Consider the following 23,902-nt stretch of genomic DNA (forward strand, 5'->3'; position numbering starts at 1 on the left):
GTTTTTCCCTGTTCTCGTGCTGATCACGCTGATCCTGCATCCCGGAGCCCGGGTGCTGCATGCTGTGTGCTTGGGGCTGGACAACCCCTCCCAAAAGCTGGCACTGGGAAGCATTTGAGGCTGCAGCAGGGTGGGGGCCACCCTGCTCCCTGCTCCCTGTTCTTTCCAGCAGTGAGTGGCTTGGCCAGGCTGGCCCCGGGCTGGCCAGGACAGCTCTTGGCTTGGCAGTGTCCCACACGGGTGAGGTTTGTTCCGTGGCCGCTGGCTCGGGCTCCTGGCAGGGCTCTGGTGGGTGCTGGGCACCTCCTTTTCCTTGCTGCTGCTTCCACCATACCCTGGGGACCCTCAGGAAGTGTCATCCCAGTAACTGAAGCCCTGGAGGAGGAACAAATCCGTGTCCTGTGCTCTCACCCTGACCTTCCCCATCGGAGCTGCTGGGGCCCGAACCTGGCTCCATCCTTTATCCATCCCTGCTCTTTCTCCTTCATTTGCAAAGATTTCCTCCCTCTTTGCTCATCTCTTAGTCCTTTTGCTGTGTTTCCCCAGCCCTTGCTGCCCTAGTTCTGGCTGCACTGGCCCTGTGCCCGGTGCCCTCTGCTCAGAGCGGAAGGAAGGGCTCCGGGGAAGGACAGCAAAGTCTGGATGATGCCAGCAGGGGTTTGTCCTTGGCTTGGACAAGAGACTGACCCCCTCAGAGGGGCTTTGGGGCCATGGATATCACGGGTGCTGTTCCCCCAGGCCAGCAGGGGTCTTGCAGGATGCAAAGAGACAGTGGAGGAGGGGATGCCCCCTCTTTTGGCACTTTGGGGACCTTGGGACAAAATGCAAGTGGTGCTGCCTCCCCCTGGGTTCCCTGCTTCCAGAGGAGGGGGGAGAACCCTCAGGATGAGATGATTTGGGGTGCACTTGAGAGCCAGCAGGCTGCCTGGGGGGGTGGCTGGGCAGGGTGGCTGCCAGCTGGGTACCTGGAGGTGACGTATGCCCGGTGCCCCCGTCCTGGAGACGGCCACACAGCACTGGCCTCACAGCTGCTGTTTCTGGCCAGTCCGTGGCCTCTGCACCGCAGTCACCACCGCCGGGGCCGGCAGCTGCTGCCCTTTCCCTTCCCATTCCCTCAGACCCGTGGGATGGATGGAGACAGGATGAGGAATCCCCCCAGCGTGGGCAGCAACGGAGCAGCTCAATCCCTCCTGGGATCTTCCCTCCAGCCCCGTTTTCCTCCCGTTTAAATGCGGGATGCGGCTCTGTTTGGTGGGCGGCTGTAAAAATAGCACTTGGTTTGAGTTAGGAGGGTGGCGGGGACGGGCTGGGAGGGGGCCGGGGTGCAGGGGGAGGTCCGGTTTCTCCCTTTCCTGGAGGAATTAGGGAGGCCACATGCTGCCAGGAGTGTTTGGCTGGTAGAGGCAAGCGGAGGCTCCGAGGAGGCGAGCAGGCGTCCGCACAGATGGAAATTTGATCACCCACGGCTCAACAGATTGTTTGATTTATTTTAAAATCAAGCAGATGGCTGCAACAGGAGTTTGTTTAAGTTCAGCTCCGAGCTGGGCCAACGGCCAGGATACTCGGGGGTAGGCGTGCCAAAAAATGTTCAATGACTTTGGTCATCACCCACCTCTCCTCCTCCTCCTCCCCTTCCCTCGCTCCAGCGCACACACCCCGCTCCCCCTCTTATCGCATCCTCGCCTTCATCTCTTGGCTCCTGCATCTCGCTTTGTCTCTCCCGGCGGGCGCAGCCTTGCCCTCCGCTTTTTCCTCCCCTTCCCTGCACTCCAGAGGGTTTAACTCTTCCCCAGCCGTCCCCTCGCCCTGGTTCCCGTGTGCTGGAGGGGTGCGGCAGGGGTTGTCCCCGGTGGAGAGAGGGACAACCCCCACCCCACGGTTCTCTCCTCGTGTCTGTCTACTCTGGGACCAGTTTGGGGGGCATGGAGATGTGTGGGTCCTGGCTGGATGCCCAGAGGGATACCCTGTCCCATACCCTGCCCCCCATGGCTGTCCCTCCATGGTGGGGAGGGGGTGGGTGGATCCTGGTGTCCCCCTGCCCTGCCCTGCCCTGAAATGGTGGCAGCCTGAATGAGCCCCCAGCAGTGTGGGATGCCCATCTTGGGGTGCGAGGGGTGACCTGGGCATGGAGAGGAGCCCCTGCTGCAGCCCGTGGTGGCTCTGGACGTGTTCCTGGCCCCGCTGCCATATGGCCGGCAGGGAAGGGGCTGGAGGAGCCAGTGGGAGGCAGCCTGGGATGTGCTAAACTGCTGTCAGTGGGATGGGGCTTGCTGTGCTCGGGGCTTTAAATCACCCCGTGCCACCAGGCTGGCACTGCCCGGGGGGTCTGACCACCCCGGGGTGGCACAGGGTCCCCAGCACGCGTGGCTGAGTCCCCTCAGCCTGCCAAGGGATGTCTGGTTTGCTCTCTGTGGCAGGGACAAGGAGCTCTCTGCATCTCCTGCGGAGAGTGGGTGGGATGCTCCAGGACCACCGGCCATCCTTGGTGGCCTCAGGATATCCCTGTGCCCCGTGCCAGCTCCCAGCACCAGGGCAGGTTCTCCCTGCAGGTTTTCCTGCCTGGGAATTGCCTGTTCTCCCATTTCTGGGAGCAGGACAGCCTATGGGCTGTGGGATGAGGCTTCTCCCCAGCTCCGGTCTCCTCTCCACGGCGGGGCTGGGGGCTGTGGGTCCTGCTGGGAGGAGCGCGTGGGGCTGGAAGGGGTTAAGGCAGGCAAAGGAAAACAAGAATGCTGCAGGGCCTGGGTGGCTGACAAGCCAAACAACTGTTTTTGACTCACTGTTGCTGCCTTGCCAAGTGCAATTGCTTCCACATTCCCATCCCCTGGCTGCAGGGGCGCGGGGAGATGTTGGCTCTTTGCGGTCAGGAGGGGAAGGGGGATGCCGGGGGGAGCAGCAGCGGGAAGGGCTGGCTCTGCGATGCTTTCTCTCAGCTCAGCTCTCTCCTGTTCCCCTCCCTGGCGAGGGGCAGGGGGTGATGCTGGCCGGGGAGTGATGCTGGCAGGGGAGTGACGCTGCCAGGCTCACTCAAGCCAGCTCCTGGTGGAGCATCCCCTTCTGCCAGCCCTGAAGGCGGGAGAGGGAATGGGGGGGCTAAAATGCACCCCCAGGGTGTCTGCCCTGCCTTCTCCTGCTGTTTGTCTGCGGGGAGCACCCTGAAGAGTGGCTCCTTCCCTGCCAGGGGGTGCTGGTGGGTGTTTGGGGTCAGCAGCACCCATTTTGCCCCCCTCCATCCTCTCAAGAGTGGAGCCCCGCATCCTCAATGTCCCAATTCCAGCCGTTTACAGGGATCAGGAGTGACCCCACTGCAACCCTGCTCACAGATGTGGGGTCTCATGTGGGGCTGGACCCCCCACCATGCCTGGGCGGCGGCAAATCTGCCACCAGGGTTTGGGGGACACAGACAAGCCCGATAAAACCCCCAGGCCTCCGAGTGCTGGTGCCGGTTGTGTTGGAGACAGGAAGAAATAACTCCTTGGAGAAGAGGCTGGGGAGTTACAGCGAAGATTTGAGCTACTCAGGGTCGCTGCTTTGTGGAGTTAATTATCTTCTGAGTCTGGGTTTTTTGGGTGTTTTTTTGAGTTGGTGTTGGTTTTTGGTTTTTTTTTTCCGCTTCTCGGGATTATTTCTTGGCAAATGAGGCGTCATTCTGAAGCACTGAGCTCTGCTCCCTCAGAACTCCTGGCTGCTAAGTGCTGTGGAGGAGATCCTGGTCCTAAAAAAAACCAACACACCAAAAAAAACCACCCTCAAAAAAAGCCCTGCTGCTTTTGCAGTGCGAATATGGGGTCTGGGACAGCTCAGGATAGATTCTGTGTGTGTTCCTGGAGCTGTTTCCCTGGGGAAGCCGGAGCAGGAACCTCCTGTGGGCACGGGCAGCACTGGGATGGGCAGGGGAGGATGTGGAGGGGCACTTGATCCCTGTAGGATTGTGAGCTGTTTGGGGTCCCCCACAAAGTCCAGCCTGAATTGGAGGGCCCGGAAGGAACCCCCAGAATTTGGGAAGCTGTGAGGGTGTGCTGTGAGCTGACCCTTGGGTGAGGAGGGGTTTTATGGGGCATTTTGTGTGGCAGCTGTTTCCCTGTTTGGGGTGCTGTGGGGTTGGGACATCGCTCTGGCATCAACATTCCCGTCACCCTCGGGCTCCTGGGGCTCTGCTGCCGCCTCTCCGCACTTTGGAGAGGCCACTTCCTCCTGCTGGCTGTGGAAAGGGTCCGTCTGTGCTGGGACAGCCGGGCCTGTGATGCAGAGGAGCTGGCCTGGATGCTGTCGGACAAATGGGACGCACACCTGGAGCTGCTCCTGCGGGATCTGACTCCTCTCGCTCCCGCTGCTGGTCCCTGTTTAATCTCAGCCTCGTTTGCTGAATCCCAGGGGAAGGAGGCAGCGGCAGAGCAGGAGCTGGCGGCGCTGGAGGTCGGGATGGAAATCCCTTCTCCTGTTCATGCTGCAGGAAAGGACCCCCAGAGCTTTGCCCAAAATATCCCATGTCCACGAGGGATGTGGGAGAGCCGCTCACGCTCCGGTCTGGCACCATGGGGACAGTCACACCATCCATCATCCCGTCTCCAGGGGAGCTGCAGTCCAACCTCTGCCCCTCTCCTGGGCATCCACCACCCTGCAGGACCCATCCGTGCCGCTCCCATCCCCCTGGCATCGCCTCACCAGGGCGAACCCCCAAACTCTGCAGAGGAAGCCAAAGGGCCCTCCTGGCATGCCCCAGCCACAAGTGGCAGGGGATGCTCGTGTCCCTGTTGTCGGACACCTTGTCAGCTCCTAATCCCGACATGAGAAGGCAATTAGGGGCCGGGATCCCCTTCCCGAGGCGGCAGATGGGGCGCGGTGCCGCCGTGGGGCTGGGGCTGGGGCAGAGGGGCCGGCTCTGCCTCCTAATGTGTTTGCAAATCCTCCCCAGCTGAGGGGATTAAAGCCGGCATCTGGCTCGCTTTAGAATATTAAAACAAAGGGAGTTGTAGGCGCCATGATCGGGGGCAGGCGAGGGAGGGAGCGGGGCCGGGGGGGGCCTCCCCGTGCTGGGAAAGTCTGCAGGAATCCCCCCCCTCTCCCAGCCCTTCCACGAGGTTTTCCCTAAGGACCAAACCCAGCGCTGGGGTGAGGGCAGCGGGGCACAGGCGGCAGCACCCGGGGACCAAGGGGGGATGCTGGAGGCGGGTGGGCTGCGGGGGTGCTTTTTGGGGGGGGGGTGTGAGGGAGGTTTCTCTCTGCTTTTTCCACCCCGTTGCGCTGTTCTGGAAGCGGCAAGAATTCAGGAAGCCGGCGTGCGGCGAGTGCCAAGTCAGGCTGTACCGCAGCCAAGCCCCTGCTTGTTTTCTCGTCTTGCTGGAGCCAGTGAGTGACCTTATTAGCTTAGGGGGCAGCTGCCTTATTAACACACATCTGGCGGCGAGGGGGCCGCATAGGCCCGATATTGTCTCCCTGCCTGCTCCCAGCGTGGCTGGGGGGGCTCCCCCCGTGGCTTCTCCCACCCCTCCCGGTAGCAGGGCTGGCATCCAGGCGGCCCCACTCGCCCCATCCCCCCGGGAGGGGGTTTGTGCTGGGGGGCCAGGATTAGGCAGATGGGGTTTGGATTTGTTGGGGATTAATAATTTAAGATGATAATCTGTGTGAGGCTATCATCTGCAGGGGAGGGAGGGGTGTGGGGTCCCCCACCAGCGCGGGGGGCCTGTGCTGCCAGCATTCCCATGGATGCTGCCCCATCTCCCATCTTCCCTATGGGGCAGGCCCTGGTTTTTGGGGCACAGCATCGCCCTGCAGGACGGGATCACTCAGAGGGGCTGGACCACCCATGCAGCATCCTCCCATCCCTGCCAGCAGCCAGGGTGGGCACTGGGATTTCCTTCTGGATCAGCGTCGGCGTCTCCTGCAGCAAGGAGAGCCTCCGGCATGCCTGCTTCGGGACTTTTCCAGCACTTTTGGCTCCTGAAGCGGGTGGGTTCCCAGGAGGATGGGAGCTGGGAGGCTCCTGCCGTGCCAGGACAGGGAGCTGGGGGCTTTGCCATGTGTCAAATCACCCCAGGCCCTGCTCTGGCCTGTCCTGTGGGTGCACATCCCACTCACAGCCACCCATCAGCCCCATGGGGGACTGGCCCCATGCCCAGTGTCCACCATCACCCAGAACTGCCCATTTCCTCTCCCTGGATATAATCAGAGCCAAGCTGGGAGCACCCCTGTGCCGCATCCCGGGGGATCCGGGGCAGGCGAGCTGGGGGGTGCTGGGTGCCCGCCCTCCCCTCCACCACACAGGGATGCCCTTTGTCCTTCTTGGCGTGTGGGGGAACTCGGCAGCTCTTGGCTTCTCCCTTCTGTTTTGGAAATTCAAAACATTTGCAGGGCGGCCCACTCGCGCCCTGCCGCCACGGAGAGAGGCACTTGGCTGACTCCTCTGCTTTCCTTGGCCGCTGCTCCCTCCCGCTCACGCTCGGGGAGGGCCTTTTCTCCACCTCCTCACCCCTCTTTTTTTTCCTTTTCCCCTTTTATTTTTCCTCTCCTATGCTGTAAGCTTGGAAAAACACCCCCCCAGCCTGCAGGAAAGGCCACCAAGGGGGCTGGGCAGCAGAGCCCAGGGCGAGCGTGGTGCTGGCAGCGCCGGTGCCCGCTGGCCCCTGGCACTGACCTTGCTCTCCGCTGGGAAGGGCGGCTGTGCCGGGCGGCCGGAGCAGCCCCGCGCTGCTCCAGCGCTAATGAGCTCTGCCCGAGCAGAAGGATTAATTAGCTGCTGGGAGGAGGAGGAGGAAGTGGAGGAGGAGGAGGGGGGCATCCTTCTGTGGGGACTCTGGTGCCACTGGAGCCTGGCACGGCACAGCGCCCAGGGCTGCGGCACCGGCGGCGTTTTTGGGATGCTCCAGGAGGAGATGTGGCTCTTCCTGGAGCAAATGCATGAGCCAGGTGGGGAAAGGGAATCCCAGTGCCACGCTGGGAAGACACAAGAGCTGCCAATCAGTCACCCAGGCTGCTGCTCTTTGTATTCCATTTTTTCCCCCAAAAAGAGCCTCGTAGGTTTTTTTTTTTTTAATTGCTGTTTCTGTGGGAATGGGAACCGAGGGTGTGACATGGATGTGTTAAATAAGTCCCCTGGAATCTAAAATGTCACTGCAGGGGACGAGGTGGCAGCTGGCTGGGAGCTGTGTGTGGGCAGGGCCTGGCTGTGTGCTGGGGCTCGGCCCTCACCCCAGAACCCTAACGGCTCAGGGATGCTCAGGAGCATTGTTTTGGGGACTGTCACCCTCCTGGAGGGGGGCCCCAAAGCTGGCTTGGGGCTTTTGGTGTCACGTTAAGCTGGGGGGATTTTGGGGGGGAGGGTGGCTTTGTGCCTTGTCCTCCCCTTGTCCTTTGTGCCCCTCTCCTCTCCGGAGAACCAGACATGGGGCAGGGGTGACATCAGGGGGGCCCCGGAGACACAAGCAGGGACATCGTGTCGAGGCCGGGAAGGTCGCGAGGACGCGGAGCTTGAACTTGAATTAGATGGTAATTGCGACGTGCCTAATTACAGGGAAAGAGCAAATCACTCCGGTGCTTCATAAAGTGTCTGACACGGAATAACGAGGATAATTAGCAATCAGACGGGAAGCTGCTGCCTCCCCGGCCCCGAAAGCCCTGGGGAGCCCCACTCCCCCTCCCCTCCGCAGAGCATCTGCCCCTTCCTGGGGTGGTTTGTCCCCCCCAGCATGGGACAGCTGCCCCCCAGTCCCCCCAGTATGGGACACCGGCCCAGCAAAGCCACCCGAGCTGGGGTGAGGTGCAGCTGGTGGCTGTGTCCCCTGCCCAAAGGGGTCTGGTGGCTGTGCCAGTGTCCCTCCCCGTGTGTGTGTGTGTGTGTGTCCAGGTGTCCATCCCCACACGGATCGGTGTCCACGTGTCCGTCCCCACGGCCGTGTCTGTGTCCAGCCGTGCAGCTCGTGCCTGCTGCCAGCAATGCATTAATGCTGCCTGACGCTAGAGCGCACCACAGGCATGTCGTGACATCCTCCCGGGGACACGGCTCCCAGCAGGACCACCTGCCCCGGCCACCTGCCCGCGGCCACCCCGCTGGGCACCCCCACTGCCCTCAGTGGCCGCAGGGGACGTGAATGGGTGTCAGGGCTGGGACTGGTGGTGCCTAATTGCACTCGGAGGGCTTGGGATGTGGCACCCCAAAAAACCCCCCAGCCATCCCAGCCTGGCTGCTGTCACCCGTGGGGGACCGGGAGGAGGGCAGGGAGTGTCTGGCTCCCAATTAGCTGCACCCTTTAATGATGCTGGAGTTGGTGCAGGGAATGTGTGTCCCCCCTCAAGGATGCTGGGTTGTACTGGGGAGCTGATCCTAAAACTTCCATCCTCCCATCCTGCACCCAAAGGCTGAGGAATATCCTCCCTCTGGGCATGAAAGGACCTCCTAGCCCCAAAATGCCCCTGGGTGAGGGGTGCCAGGCTGCTTTGGTGACTTCACTCCAACTCCTGCTTGCCCTGCAGCCACCTCACTGCTGTCCCCGCCACCTCCCAGGCCAACACTGGCAAGGCACATCCCTCTGCCCCTGTCCCAGCACCTCCAGGGAACCCCACAGCAGATCCCACCATGATTTTTGGACTGGTCCCACCACTGGGTTTGCAGAGAGGGCTGAGCATGCTGGTGCCATCGTGGGGATGATGTCCCTGGGCGTCCCTGAGTGCCGGGGCAGGGTGGAGGTCACGCTTCCCCATCCTCCTCCGTGCCTGTCTCCTTCCTGCCTCTCCTGCTGGCTTCTCTTTTTTGTTTCCCCCTCTCGGAGCAGCTGTTCTCTAATAAGCTGTTAATGATGATACAATAAGTAGGAGCGGAGAGTCCTGCGGGAGCTGCCATGATTTGTGTAATTGGCCTCAGAGGAGACAGAAGTATCTAATATTTACATGCCGGTATTAGTCCCCTGGGAGCCTGTCTGGGCTGCCACGGGAGGCAGCTCCCAGCCTCAACCTGTCTGCTCCCAGCTGATGGATCCTTAGATCTCAAATGGATGGGAATAGCCGGATGGGAATGTGGGGGGGGATCCCCCCAAAAACCTGCTGAGCATCCCCACAGCTCGGCACCCAGCCGATTTGTGGGAGCAGCGGGGTTGGGCTGAGCTTCCAGAGGGAGGATGCTGAGGTTTGAGGATGAGGAGCTCTGTGCTGGGCTGGATGGAGGCAGGAGCTGGAGATGCCCCAGAATGGGTTTACCAGGGCTTTGGCCGGGCTCTTGAGGCACAAACATGTTCCCGAGCTGGCTGGTGCCTGGAGCAAGGAGCGGCAATATAGAGGGCCACTCGCCATGCGGCCACCAAGCACCGTCTCCCCTGTGCCAGGGGCTGGGGTGGGTCCCTGGGAGCTGTGCCAGAGCTGCTGGCAGGGCAGGTTTGGAAGCAGAGCTGTCACCGTGCTGCCAGCAGGCCGGGTGAGCCATGGGGCTGGGCAGGGACTGCCCGGGGTGATCCTGCCTGCAGCCGTAAGGCCGGAATGCCAGGGGAAACTGAGGCACGGCTGGGGAAACTGAGGCACGGAGGGCTGAGGAGCAGCCTGCCCACCCTCCTGCCAGCCCTCACGGTTTGGGGCCTTGCCTTGGGCTCCATCCTGTGCTGTAGCGCGGCCAGGGTGCCACCAGGGCTTTCCCGCTTCCCTTGGCACCTCCTGGTGTCCCCAGGGCTCTGGGGCTGTCCCCTCCTGCTGGGGATCAGTCTCTGGCCAGGATTCCCTCCGTGCCACTGAGCTGAGCTGTGCTGGGATGCTGGGGCTGTGCTCACTCCAGTGCTCACATTCCTGCACCCCCAAACCTTCAGAGACCCCAAAGGAGAGCGTAGGGACTGGCATGAGGACACCCCCGCTGAGCAGTGGGGCCAGGGAGTGGGTACATCCCAATTCCCTGCCTGGGGTGGAAGTTGAGGGGTGCCATGGTCCCCCAACCCGTCTCCCAGTGCACATTGGTGTGCTGGAGGGGCCCCCAGCCCTGTGGGATTGCATCCCCAACCTTTTCCACCCGGATTCCCACTCTCCCATTGCCTTGGCAACCCCTGGCGTGGTGACTCAGAGCCTTCTGCAAGGCGATGTCTCACTGTGTGCCCTCCCCATGCTTGGGGTGCCCTCCGGGGGGGATGAGAGGGCTGTGGGGGCCTGATGCGGGTGGCCAGGGGGGTTATTTTATGGGATGCCAGGCTGGGCACCGCTGTTGACCCCGCAGAATCAAAGGCGCAGTGTTTCCCAACCGTTTCCCAAAAGGCAAGTGGGCACCTTTGCTTTGGAGGTGGCCTCATCCTGCCCGCTGGGACTGGGCTGGGAGCCACCCGGACCTGGCCCCGGGGTTATCCGGGGTCTCCTGCGGTGGGGAATGGCTGTGGGGTGGAGGTCGCTGAGCCCTGGCAAGCTCGTGGCAGGGGTGGAGGCGCTCGGGTGGAGTCTTGTGGTTCCACGCTGGTGTCACGGGGGGTGAGGAGCTGTTGGCTCCTGCTCTTCCCTCATCCCTCCCTCCCTCCATCCCTTTTCGGTTGTCCTCCCTGCTCAGGACGTTCCAGCCTCTCTGTCCCTGGCTTCCTGCCAGCCCTTTCCCACACTCCCTAATCCTGGGCTCCAGCCCTGGCTGCTGATGCCCTGGGAGCAGCTGCTCAAATCTCCCCGAGCCAGGGAAACAGGACCTGGCCCTTGACCTCCTGGAGAACCTGGGGGGTGGCAGGTTTGGCGTGGGGACAGCAGGGGTGTCCCCGAGTCCCCTGCTGTGTCTGCCACCCCTTGTCCAGGGCAGAGAAGATGGATTTATGTTAGCAAAGGGTGCAGTGGGGAGCGGGGCAGCACCCCTGGGTGCTCTCAGGCTCTTATGGGGCTGAGGGGGGTGTTCACAGCCCCTCACACCCCTGTTCTGTGGGTGTTTGGGGGGGGAGATCCCCCCACCTCCTTCCCTCCCTCCTGCCTGATCTGTTCAATCTGCTAAGCAGGGGAATAGTGCAGCCGCCATCTGTGAGCCTGCCAATAATGGGATTAACTCCTTCCCCTGGCCGGGGCCGAGCCTGACGCTCTTTCTGGCACCCCCTTTCCCGGGGTACCCCCTCCTCCTGCCTGCCGGGGGCAGCCAGCCCGCCAGGACATGCCAGTGCTGATGTCCCAGGGCAGTGATGTCCCAGGGCTGGCTGGGGACAGCGCCAAGCTGCCCCCACGCAGATCTGAGCCACCAGCACGGGCTCACCCCCTCCTGCCTCAGTTTCCCCTCTCCTACCTCAGTGCCCCCCCTTCTTCCTGGTTTCCCCTCTTCTGCCTCAGTTTCCCCTTTTCTGCCTAGCACGGTGGATTTGGGGCATTCCAAAGGCCTCTGTGCTCCTGGCAGCGCAGGGGCCGCTTTCCCCGCGTGGCAGTGGGAACACGGGCAAGGGGGAACGCGCTGAGCTGTGCCTGAACCCCCGCGTGGGGGTGGGTCCTGCTCTTGGAGGCAGAGGAATGCAGGATGCGAGCCCACCCGCCCGGGATGCTGCCGGGGGAGGGATGCAGGGATGCGGGATGCGAGCCCAACCCCCCCCGGGAAGCTGCCCGAGGCTGGGGCAGAGGCGACACCGCACGGGGGGGGTTCAAGGGACCCCCACCCCCAGCGCTGCAGCTTCAAGCCCTTTTGCCGGGGGCGGGATGCCCCCGCTAATCCTCTTAGGCTGCGCCCCGGAGCAGCTGGCGAGGCTGGCCCGGCCGCTGCCCATCCTCCCTCCCAACAGGTGCCCCCCCGGCCCCCTCCCCGCCGGGGCTGGGCGGGGGGCTCGGGGCTCCCCGCAGCAGGCAGCGCCCCCCTCCCCTTCCCCAGGGGCTGGCCCGGGAGCGCTCATTAATTATCTAATCTTCCCTTTATGTTTAATTTACAGCCCCGCGCGGCTCTGGCCATATGCTGCTTTTGTTGTGTCTGGCTCTTTGTTGTGGCAGGCAGCGGGGGCTGGCGAGACCCCCCCCCCCCTCACCCCCATCCTTTGATCCCCCCCTCCCCTCCCAGCGCCACCCTCCAGCCACCCCCGCGGCACGGTGGCGAGCCCCGCGGAGGGGGTAAGTGCCTTTTTCTCGGTTATTAATTTCCCTGACCCCCACCCCCCCAGCTCAGCACAGCCCCCACCCCCCTAGCAGTGCGTGCGTGTGTGTGTGTCTGTGTGTGTGTGTCTGTGTGTGTGTGTCCCCCCCGCCTCTCGCCGGCGGCTCGGGATGTGATCGCGCGTGTGCGTGTGCGCGGCGCTGCCTCCTCCCGCTGCCGCCGCCGGGGTCACCGCGCCGCCCGCGCCCCGCACCGCGTCCCGCACCGCGCCCCGCAGCGCCCGCGCAGGTACGTGCAGGGCAGGCAGCTGCCTATGCCATCCCCTCGGACTGTCCCCCTGCCTTACCTGTACCCCCCCGGCTGTACCTTCCATCCCATCCCATCCCATCCCATCCCATCCCATCCCATCCCATCCCATCCCATCCCATCCCATCCCATCCCATCCCATCCCTGTACTGCCCACATCTGTACCCCCTACCTCCTGTCTGCACCTCTCTCATCTCCACCTGTATCCCCCTCACGACTGTACCCCCCTCGTCCCCATCCTAAATGCCCCCACCCCCTCCTGTATCCTCCCACCCCTCTGTGCCCCCCTACCCACTGCCTCTACCTCCCCGCCTGTACCCCCCACCCCTGCCTGTACCCACCCCATACCCCCAACCCCTGCCTGTGCCCCCCACCCCGTAACCCCCATCCCACCCCCCATTCAGCCTTGAGGGGGGCACCCCACCAGCCTTGTTGGGGAGATAAACCCTGTAGCCCCACCCCGACTTGTTGCGTGTCCCCCCCCCCAATTTCTCTGTGTGTGTGTGTGGCTCCTGCTGTGGGTGGGTGTGGGGACACAGTGGGGGGACCCCTGTGGCCCCCTGGCCTGCGGTGGGTACTTGAGGGGGGGGAGTCTGTGGAACTTGCTGCAAACTTTGTGTGGTGCTGTCAGGTGCCTTCTGCACTTCCAGTTTTTTCTGTAGTTTTTTTTTTTTAAGTAGTAAAATGTTTTTTCTGCACCCCAGCAGGCCCATACACAGCTCTAATGGGGTGCTTGGGGGGCACCCCAACCTGGGGGCTGCAGAATGTGCACCCGCCCTCGAGGGGTTCATCTCTGGCTCCTGTGGGGCAGTGGGCGAAGGGTTTGGGGCATGTGGCCACTGGGGCAGCGCAAGGCTCCATCTGTGGGTGATGGGGGGCACCTCCGGGTGCTCTGCTGGGGTGCTGAGGTGGGATTTGCCCCCCCAGTGAGGGATGCTGGTGGCCTGGGAGGTTGCCCAGCTGGGCTCTGCCGGTCCTGGTGTGGGCAGGACCCGCACCCCCGGGCTCGGGGCGGCGCGCAGGGGGCTGTGCTCGTGCTGTCTGTCCGTCTGTCGGCACCTCCTGCAGCTGCTGCTGCCCGCTCCCTGCCCGCGCTGTGGGAGGGTGGGTGCCAAGCCGCCAGCCCGCCTTGGCCGGAGGATCCGTGTGCCGGGCCAAGCGCTGGGCTTGGAGCGCTCCGGCAGCGGTGTAAGGTCACCGCGACCGCCGGCGAGGTGGCCCTGCCAGGGCGTGCTGGCTGCTGCATGCCAGGAGCCACGGGGTGGTGGCAGGAGCTGGACGTGGGGTCACCGAGCCACTCATCAGGTGAACAAATCTCCTTTCATGGGCACAGGAGGCAGCTGGCTCTTCAGGCATCCTGCTGCCGGGCATTCCGGGGGCTCTGTTGGACAAGGGACTCCTTGTCCCCAAGGGGATGCAGCGGCTTGGGGAACCCATGTCCTAAAGGTGGGTAGTGGCAACAGGGGACAGTGCCAGCTGCTGGCGTGGGTGACCCACACACGTGTCCTGGCAGCAGAGAGGGAGACAGGGTGGACACCACCAGCACTCCTCGTCCTTGCATGTGGGGCTGGCTGTCCCCATGCAGCCCCGTGTGTCATCAGGGTGACCGGGCTGGCCCTTTTTGGGGTTGTTTTCTGCCCACCAGGTGTGGGGACCTGAGGAGGGGTTGTGCCACCATGCCAGGTGGCCACTGCTGCCATCTGGCTGTGCCTGTCCACATACAAAGTCCCGCTGCTCCCCCCCTCCTGGCCCCATGCCATGGGGTCACTTCCCAATAAGTCACCACAGCTCTGTGTCACGGTGGGTTCGCGCTGCGTGTCACAAGCAGCCACAACACGAGGCTGGGGTCCCCCCATGGCAGCCCACCCTCTGCCCATGCCCTGCCATCCCTGCCAGCTGGGGAAACTGAGGCAGCGGGGCAGGAGGCAGCTTGCCCGAGGGACCCAGTGCCAGGGCTGGGGAGAGCAAACAAGATTCTTGGCACGGGCCGGCAGTGCCGCGCTCTGCCTGCAGGCAGGGTTGCTCTTTGCTGGGTGTGCAGTTTTGCTGCTGCTCTGCACCCCAGCTCTGGCTTCCTGGGGACTGTGCCCGTCCCCACAGGTGACACCACCTCACCTTGGCACTGGTGAATGGGGTGATTGTTCCCCCCAAGGGTGGCCGGTGCCCGGCGCTGTGTGTGGCGGGGCTGGCACAGAGAGCGGCTTGGCCTTGGCCCCCTGCCCGCTGCCGTGCCCTTTTCCAGAGGCAGCTGCCTGTGGGTACGGCTGGGCAGCCGTCCTGCCTGCGGGCTCGGCCAGGGCAGGACCTGCTCCCCTGGGCTGCCGGGTCACCTCCGTGCAGGGTTGCAACACCCGGGGCCACCGCTGCCGTGAGCTTGCCGTTCTCAGCTCAGTGGTGGTTTTTCTCCCATGTTTCTGTGCCAGCTCCATCCCTAAAGCAGAGGAGGGGATGAGCAGGGAGCTGGTTCTCCCTACTCTGCCGAAAAGTCCCTCTGGGAGAGGCGCCCAGTGGCGTCACCTCTTGTAGAAGCGATGTGTCAGCTCCGAAAGCCCCTGGTTTTCCACCTTGGAGCTGTGTGCGGGAGGGGGCGGTCCTGCCCCCGCTCCCCGGGCACGCGGGAGCCCTCGGGGTGCTGACATTCCCTGGTCCACGCTGGGTTCCGTGCATCCCTCCCCTCCCAGCTCGCTTGCCAGCTAATGGCGCGGCTTATTCCTATGGCTTTTTAAGTGCTTAATGGCGCGCGGGGCTAATGATGCAGCTCCCTCTGTTCCTGCCGCCTGGATGGATGGATGGATGGATGGTGTCGGATGGCGCTGCCCGAACCTCCGGGAATGGGGACAGGGACGAGGAGGGGCCCAGCCGGTGCCCCGTGGAGCTGGGGTTGGGCGCGGGCGTCCGCCTGCCTCTCCTCCCTCCCCTGCGCGGCTGCTCGGAGCAGTAATGTCACCATAAACGATATTTATCACGAGGTGATAAAAATCTATTTCCAGCGACCTCTTGGAAATGGCCCTCGTAAAACCAGGCAGCAGACGGAGGCAGGAGGCAGACAGCGGGGAGGGGGCACGGGCAGGGAAATGGCTGTAATCAGCCACGGAGCAGAGGCTGGATCTGCTGGGGAGCCGGCCCTGCCATTCCCGACCCCAGGAAATTGATGGCAGCCGTGAAGGCCAGAGGGCTGCCCGGGCACAGCTGGGCGGATGCTCGGGCATCCCAGGGCTTGAGCATCCTGGGATGCAGCATCCAGGCTGTGAAGGGAGGACCAGAGGGATTTTTGTCTTTAGGTGAGCGGGATCAGGGGGTTCTGTCCCTCAGTGACACCTGAGGGATCCTGGGCTGGAGCTGGTCCTGGAGCAGCAGACTGGGATGGGATGCTGGGCTAGCCAGCTTTCCCCCAGACTTCCCAGGCATGGGGATGGCCCCCTCCTCTGTCAAGCACTGCTGGGTCACTCCAGTGCACCCTGTGTCCCTTCTGGGGGGCCACCATCTGTCCCAGAGCCCCTCCAGCTCCATCCCTTCGGTGCCCATGGCCAGGTGCTGATTCAGCATCTCAACACTAATTACTGAGCCTGTAGTGGATCCTGGCTGTAAATTCTCCGTCAGGAGTGGGCTGGGTGGTGGAAAACCTCCCTGGCTTCTTTTCCTGCTGACCTGAGCAGGGACCCGTGATCCCGTGTAATTCATTGGGGTGCTGAGTTGGCAGGAGGTGTCTCATCTTCCCCCACCCACCTTTGGGGTGCACTGCCCGCCAGGAATCCCTCCTTCCTGCAGAGGTCATTCCTGTCATGCTCAGCCCAGCTGTGTCCCCACTAGCATTAGGGACAGCCTGGGTGACCCCATGTCCCCCCTGCACCCTGGGTGATTCTGCCGGTCTGGGCATTACTGGGGGCTATGCCAGGCTGAGGGGACAGAGGACACCTGGGCCACCTTTTTTGGGGCTGGGGAGGTGGGATTCGCTCTTCAAAATGGGGACAGTGCAGGACCCCCCGTGTTGTCCCCTGAGGGAGGAGATTGTGAGGGAAAACAGCTCCCAGCTGCAGGGGCTAATCTGCTGCCCTGATGAAGAGACTTTAATCACTTAAACTAATTAACCAGGTGGGGCATTGGCTGGACACCCCCCCACCCCCCACCCCCCCACGCCTGGGTGTCCCCTGCCTGGGGTGTCTGCCTTAGGGGGGGACACGGGCTGGTGAGGCAGGGGCTGGCTGGGCGTGCAGCTCTCAGCCATGGATCCTCACGGGGCTGTGCCAGGAGGGGACAGCAAGGACGATGGGGACATCCAGGAGGATGGGAACATCATGTGCAGAGCCTCAACATCCCCGTGGAGGGACTCGATGCCAGCGCGGGGCTCTGTGCCCACCTGGCCGGGGCGTGCGGTGACACGGCGGGGTGTGTGTGGCAGGTATTATCCTGCATTAAAGTTTCCCCTTGCAGATGGTTCACATTTAATCTGCGGCTTAAGGCAGCGCCGGACCTGGCGGTAAGTCCGTCTTTAGATGGCAGGCGGGAGCCGGGAACGGGCGCTAAGCTGCCCGCGGGATGGAGAAGGGGGACACGGCGGATCGAGGGACACGGATCGAGGCCTTAATGCCACCGCGCCGCGAGCTGATGGCCCAGCCGGCGTGCGGCCCTCGCTGGGATTGCCGTGACGTGTCCCCCCCCCCAAGCGGGATGGAGACCCCCAGATGTGTCCCCTCACCCAGCAGAGCCTTGCACCCACCTGGCTGTGCCTCCCTGCCTCGGTTTACCCCTGAGCACGCGGGGATTGGCCCGTGTGGGAATGTCCCGAAAACATGAGCCGCTGTGGGGTGGGTGGGGTTTTCCAGAGTGAAAAGTCCCTTGGGACAGCTGCCTTTCCCCATGGCAGGTATTTAGGGTGGTGGGGAGGGGACACTGGTCACAGAGCGCCCAGCAGCTCCGGAGCTGGAGGTGGGTGAGCTGTGCTGGGTGGTGGTGTCCCTGAGATGGAGATGGGGAGCAGGGGCTGGGGCTGAGCAGCTGCATGTCCTTGTGGGATGTCAGCAGGATTTGGGTGACAGACACCAAGCTGCATGCCTCCCATACCAGCTCTGGGCCCCATGGTCTCAGGGGTACCTGGAGCCGGGGCTGGGGCGTGGTGGCAGTGGGAGGTGGAAGCTGCAGGGACATCTGAGGCCAGGGAGTGACTGCCCCAGCCAGGACAGTTTGTCTCAGTGTGGAACGGCAGCACTGCAGCTGTTAACTCTGGAGCCTAATGATGACAGTGAAGGCTCTGTGCTGCACAACCTTGAGGAAATCCTTGAGGATTTGAAAAAGCTGATTGTTCCCTGCAGGCCCGGCACCAGGAGTGGCAGTGCTGCTGCCAGCCCTGCTGTCCATGCATGGGTGGGATGCTCACATCCTCCCCTGCCTCAGTTTCCCTGCCTTGAAAGGAGGGTGAAGGCAACATTCCCCAGCCTGGCAGGGACTGGCGAACGTGAGCTAGAGATGTGTGTCCCCACAGTGGGACAGGGACCAAGCAGGATGCGGGTCCCATCCTGCCCAGCCAGCCTGGCGCTGGGGTGATGGAGGGATGATGAGCATGGAGGGGATTTTGTGTGGACGTGTGGAGCATTGTGGAACACTGCACTGCCCGGGCATGGGCTGCAGGCGCTGACATCCCCACCAGCCACGGCTCATCCCACAGCCTGGAGAAACTGAGGCACGGGAGGAGACACGGCCTGGCCTGAGCTGCCGGAGCAGCGAGCAGCCGCCGATCCCCACGCCCAGAGCCCCAGAGGAGCTCGAGGAAAAGCCAGGAGCAGGCGGCTGCGTGCCCCCCGCCTCCCCCTCCATCACCTCCCTGTTCGCTGGCGAACAAATGTCTGTTCTTGCAAAAAAAAGAAGTGACAGGGGTCGGCGCAGCGCTTTCCACATGACCTGCCCGGGAACAGAGGACGTCTTTGTTAATCCAGCGAGCTGTCAGTTCAGCCTCTTCACAAAAGGCATAAACCACTTATTGCTGCTCTCACCCCTGACCCCGGATCCGCCTGCGCGCCCTCCATTGTGCCGTCTCGAGGAAGCTGGCAAACAATTTCGGCTCCGGCTCCCCCTCCCCGCCGGCGGCTGCACGCGGGGGCCGCCGCTTGCCCCGCCGGCGTGGGGAGCCGCTGCGGGGGACCCCCCTACACACACACACACACACACAGAGCACCTCCCCCGGCCGCATCTGCGCGCCCGCCGCCTCGCCTGGCAGCTGCTGCGAGGGGATGGGGGCTGCCACAAAGGGAGCACCTCCCTCCCTCTCTGCCTCCAGCCATCCCTCCCTCCCCGGGGCTGCCGGAGCAGCTGGCCGGAGCCCGCAGGCTGCGGAGAGGGACTGCTGGGTGCTGAGCGCCCATGGCCCCCTGGCCGAAACCCCTTAATGAGAGGGGACAAAAGCTCTTTAGGGTCCCTGGCTGGGACAGGCTGGGACGGCGGCTTTAGCCAAAGCCGCTTATGGCCCGGCACAAAGCCGCCGGGAACAGCCCAGCTCCTCGGGGACGGCGTGGATGGGGTGATGCTTGTGCCCTGCCAGCCTCAGGGTGCCCGGGGGTCACACGGGGTGACAGCCGGGGGAGGGGGGCTGAGCACGTGCCACTCACCCTGTCCCCCCGCGCCCAGCACCCGGACCCCGCGGCGGGGCCGGTGCGCGCTGGAGCAATTAGATGCAGTCACTTTGGGGCTATATATAACCCAAATTGCTGCCTGCAGCTCGTTAGCTGCTGTCAGAGCCGCTGCGGCCGCGGCGCTGAGGTGGTGTCGCCGGGGGGAGGCTGGAGAGTGACGCGGGGACCCGCTGCTCCCCGGGAATGGGGGCATGAGGGGGGCTGTGGTCGTGCTGGGGTGGCCACAGGGTCGGACCCTCGCTGAGGATGGGGTCCTGGGGGGGTTGTGCTTCACCCCATGTGCTTCTGCTCCAAGTGGTGCAGGGTGGGCTGTGGTGACACACGAGGGTCACGGCCAGGCCTGTCCCCCTGCCTGCTATTCTCAGGGCTCGTGGCACAGTCTGGTGTGTGTGAGTGTGCTCGGGCATGGGCAGCCACTGGTGCATCCCTTGCCCGTGCCAGTGGTGTTTCCAGTCTCATCTGCCCTTGTGGCATTCAGCCTGACCACAGTCTCCAGCCCCTTCCATCCGTGCTGGTTCCCAACCGGCACGTCGCAGCTCTGCCGGCACACACCGGCCCCCACGCCGGCGAGGAGCGCGGCACCTCGGGCTGTCTGGGGGCAGCTGCGAGATGAGTGCGAACATATTGTGTGGGCTCCTGGAGCAGGCGTCACGGTGTCGCTGCTGGAGAGCGAGCGGGAACCGCAGCCCCGCTGTGACAAACGGCTCCGGCACAGCCGCAGCCGTGCCCACGCGGGCGCCGCGGCACAGCTGGCACCGCCGCTGCGCTGGGACATGGATTGGGGATCCAGGTGGGCAGTGATGCTCATGGGCAGACCCTCGGCACACGGTGTCACCTGCCACCACAGTGACCCATCCCTCCAGCTGTTTGAATTTCCTGGGGGGCCACATCCCCGTCTTGGGAAGGGTTAACGGCTCCGTGTCTCACTCTGGAGCCTTTTGTTTCTTTCCCCTTTTTATTTTTTTCCCCTTCCCCTCTTTAATGAGGGGTTAGCACAGCTGTAATTGTAGGTTCCAACTTTCCGCCAGCAAACACGGCTGAGAAACTTTAAATACGGTGGAGATGCATGGACCCAGCCACCACCCCTCCCGTGGGCACCCATCAGGGCCAAGCCGTGCCACCAGCAGGGACCCCAGCTCCCCAGGGGGACCCCAGCCTGCTCTTGTGGGAAAACCCTGTGTTTTCAGGCTGCTGGGACAAGGATGAGGAGGGCAGAGGCTTCCTGGAGGGAAGAGCAGCTGGAAACGTCTGGGGGAACACACGGCAGGGGCTGTGCTGTGATAAAGCCTCAGCAGGAGCCGGGGGGCTTGAGGGCCTCAGCGACAAAGGGAACTGGGGGCAGCCTGCTCCGGCAGCCCTCAACACTCCAAAACCACCTTTTATCCTGAGCACCGCCTCCTGGGCCTGGGGGAGCTGGGGCACAGCGAGGGTTTGTGTCCCCCAGGCCTTCCAGCCGGGTGCTGGTGCTCTCTGCATCCCTGGGAAGTGCAGGATGTGGCCCCTCTGTGCTGGGCATTCTCCTCACCTCATCCCTTGCTCGCTCACAGGAGGTGGCACCGAGGTTGTGCCAAACCCCATCGCTGGTGCAGCTGTGCCGGTGCTTGCCGGGCTCCATGCCCACTGCCTTGCTGGGGTGATGCCAGCCAAGAGCCAAAGATTGCATCCACCCCCGGTGCCCTGGCTGCTGGCAGCACGGGGGTTTTCCGGGGTGCTGCCACCCGGGAGGGTGGAGGTTGGGGTGTTGCGGTGGGGGCTTTGCCGTGCCCGTGGCATTCCCGTGGGCGGCGTTTCCGTGGGCGGCATCGGCGCTGCGCACGCCGCAGCCCGTCCCAGCAGCAGGCGAGGCACAGGGGAGGTGGAATGGGGAAGCCACGTTTTTGGGTGTCCTGAAGGCACAGGAAGTACGCTGGCGTGGCCTCCTGCCCTTTGCTTTCCCACCCCACCACTGGCATCCCAAAGCTGGGGGCAGAGCTGGGAGCTGCAGCAGGTATTTAGCCCAGTGATGGGAGCAGAAGGAATGTGCCCTTGGCAGGGAGGGACAGGCGTGGGGACACTGGGCATGGGGACACTATCCCCTGCCCTTGGTGCCATTGTGTTCCCAGACTGCCACACTGCCTGCCCTGGGCACCACACCAAGGGCAGGGGGGGCACCAGGTGACATGGCTGATGTGGGGTCTGGCAGTGCCTCTCTGTGTCTGTCCCTAGAGGCCACCAGCTGTATTTTGACCCTACTCGAGCTCTCCACGCCCTTCATACCAAGAACCTGCTTGGGTAGAGAGGGGCAGATGCCACCCAGGAGGGGTTTGAGGAGTGTCATGCCATGGGGCCATCCCTGCCAGCTCTGGTTGGAGCCTTTTCCCTGTGGTTTTGTCACTTGTGGAGCTGGCCTGCGTGCCAGGTCCATTTCTCCTGTGTTAGTAACATCACATAGCGATGTCACATTGCTGTCACCCCCTGCACACCTACCCCTGACCTGGATGTGCTTGAGGCTGTGCCCTGTGTCCCTGATCCCTGTTGTGGATGTCCTGGGAGCTGTTTCAGGCTTGTCCATCTGCAGGGTCCCTTGATGCGTGTCACGAGCGGGCCGGCCTCAGCTCAGCGCCATTCAGCAGGCACAGATCCTGGTCCCCTCTCTCCAGCCCTGGAAAGATGTGGGATGAGCATCTCCCAGAGCCAGGAGGAGCTGAGCTTCCTCCCAGTGAGATGTGGGGGATCGGCCAGCCCTCCCCTCAAATTTCAGCTCTTGGTGGCAGAGCACCCTTCCCTCCCAGCTTCTTCCCAAGCACCTCAGGGTGCTGCTTAGCAAATTAGCACCCAAATCAACCCGCTCGCCTCTAATTGGGGGTGAGTCTTTGAGGACGTGGCTGGGGAGGAGGCCCCCCCTCCGAGGGGCTGCCGCCATGCTTTATCTGGGTGGACAGATCCCTCCTAATTGAGCAGATATTCCGTGTTCGCAAACAGATGGCTCCTTTGCATCAATTATTCCTTATCTGTGTAACCGGGGATGATTTGCTGACAGATAGCGCCGGGTGAAGTTAAAGCAAGGAGGCGGCCGGTGCTCCCTGCAGAGCCTGGGGGTCCCAGGGGACACGGGTGGTGAGGGGAGGTCGGATCCTGGCTGCCCTTGGGCAGGTGGGACCCATCTCTGGTGCCTTTGCATCTCAGCATCGCTTGGCAGGAAAATAGAAGGGATGGGAGCTGCTGGTGCTGCGGGGCTGCTGGGTGGGTTGGGGTGTGGGTCAGGGTCTGAGGGGGCTCCCTGGGGAGCAGGAGGGTGCCAGCCTTGGCCCAGTTGTCAAAATCCACCTTCCCCCCCAAGACTCTGGCCTGGTGCTTCCCAGCTGCGTCTTGCCCAATGCTGCTGTGACACGTGATGGGGAGTGATTAATGCTAATTAATGATCAGTTGCTCCGGGTATCAAAGTGCACCCCAGCCTTTTCTCATGCCCACAGGTAGGGGATTGCTGCCTGCTGCTGCCGGTGGCATTGTCCTGGGAGGAGGAGCAGTGGCATGGCCTCCCCCCTGAGACATCCCTGCCACCTCCAGGGATCCCACACCAAGCTGTCAGGGCTGGGGACTGATCCCTGGGCTTATCCCCTGCCTGCTGTGAAAGTCATCTTCTGTTAATCATTGGGAAGGAGAACAGCATCCCGCCATCACTGGGACAGCCGGTGGCACCCCGCCAGTTGGAGCTGGGACATGGTGGCACTCGAGGACTCACGGGATGTGCCAAGCACTCGCGGTTGTGCGGCGCTGCCATATGAATTCCATAAATTAAACCTTTCCAGGAAGCAAATGGTAAATTTATATGTCCACTTGTGTGCGTAGCTCGTTGAGTCTAAGGGCTTCCCAGCAAGACATCCACCGACCATCCATCTCCATGTTTATAGGAGTAATCCTGAGAAAAACAGGGTCAACATAAAATCCTCACCGTGGCCCTAATGTCCCCAAATCAGGCGCACGGTGTCCCCAATGGATGTCACCTGTGGCAGGGAGAGGTCACCTGCATCCCACCATGCCCAGGGTGGGTGCAGCATCCTGTGAACCTGGGGTGTCTGTGTGTCTTTCCCAGAGTGGCACAACAGTTCTGGGATGAGCGTGGTGTCAGTGGCTGTTGCTTTTTTAAAGCTAAACAGGAGCGGTGACAGCCCAGGCTGTGTGCCCAGGCAGGAGGGTGACAGCTACAACAAACCCAGGGCCACAGCAGTGCCCAGGGGTCGAGGAGGTGGACTGTCCCCAAGCAAGGTGCAGCGGGAATGCCATCCCCATCCCAGCAGCACGTTTCCCTCGCCCGCCTGGCAGGGAAGGCGATGGGGGGTTGTTGATCTCGAGTAAACACTGCCCGGTTGAGTAATCGGGAGCTGCCTAACCGGCCAGCTGCTGCCGGCGGGCGAGGGGACGCCGCTTTGATTCATGTCCTCACCCCCCTGCAGCCTTTCTTGTCTGGCTGTGCTGGGAGCCATCGGCCGGATCCAGCTGTAGCCCCGCGGCGGGGCTGGCGTGCGGCTCCTGCGCTGGCCACGTGCACCGGCCGGCAGGAAAACAAAAGCATCTTGTGTCTGTGCGCCCCGAACCCCCCTGTGCCCCCCACCCGCGCCAGCGCTGCTCCGACAGGGAGAGGCAACGGCGCTGAGTGTCTGTCCTGCTTCTCTTCCAGGCGTCCTCTTCGTCCCTGGAGACAGCCGTCACTAAGCCTGTGGCCGGTGAGCCCCGACACCGGGTGGCCAGCGCTGGGGAGAGCCCGGGAACGGGCAGCACTGCCCCGGACATCGGCCAGCGGACGCCTTTGGATGTGGAGGGTGCGGACGCTGGAGCCACAAGTAGGTGATGGTGGGGGATACCAGAGGGTACAGGGCTGCCATTCCCAAAGGATGCCCCCGTCCCACTGTGGGGTGACCATCAGCCCAGTGTGCTGCTTGGGGCTCCCAGTGAAGGCTCACGCCCAGCGGCTTGGGGTTGGGATCCAACACCCGCAGCC

General features: G+C 63.1%; 1 protein-coding gene across 4 annotated transcripts in view; it reads left to right on the plus strand.

Annotated features, from left to right (window-relative positions):
- The window catches only part of GSE1 (Gse1 coiled-coil protein), a 101,010-nt gene that overhangs the window by 10,977 nt on the left and 66,131 nt on the right, over positions 1-23,902 (plus strand). For all 4 annotated transcript variants that reach the window (XM_032121760.1, XM_032121762.1, XM_032121763.1 and 1 more), the window contains exon 2: positions 23,582-23,744. In XM_032121760.1, coding sequence (XP_031977651.1) covers positions 23,582-23,744 — 163 coding nt within the window. The remainder of the gene's footprint in view (positions 1-23,581; positions 23,745-23,902) is intronic.

The sequence above is a fragment of the Corvus moneduloides genome, chromosome 12 (assembly GCF_009650955.1).
Source record: "Corvus moneduloides isolate bCorMon1 chromosome 12, bCorMon1.pri, whole genome shotgun sequence".
Taxonomy (NCBI): domain Eukaryota; kingdom Metazoa; phylum Chordata; class Aves; order Passeriformes; family Corvidae; genus Corvus; species Corvus moneduloides.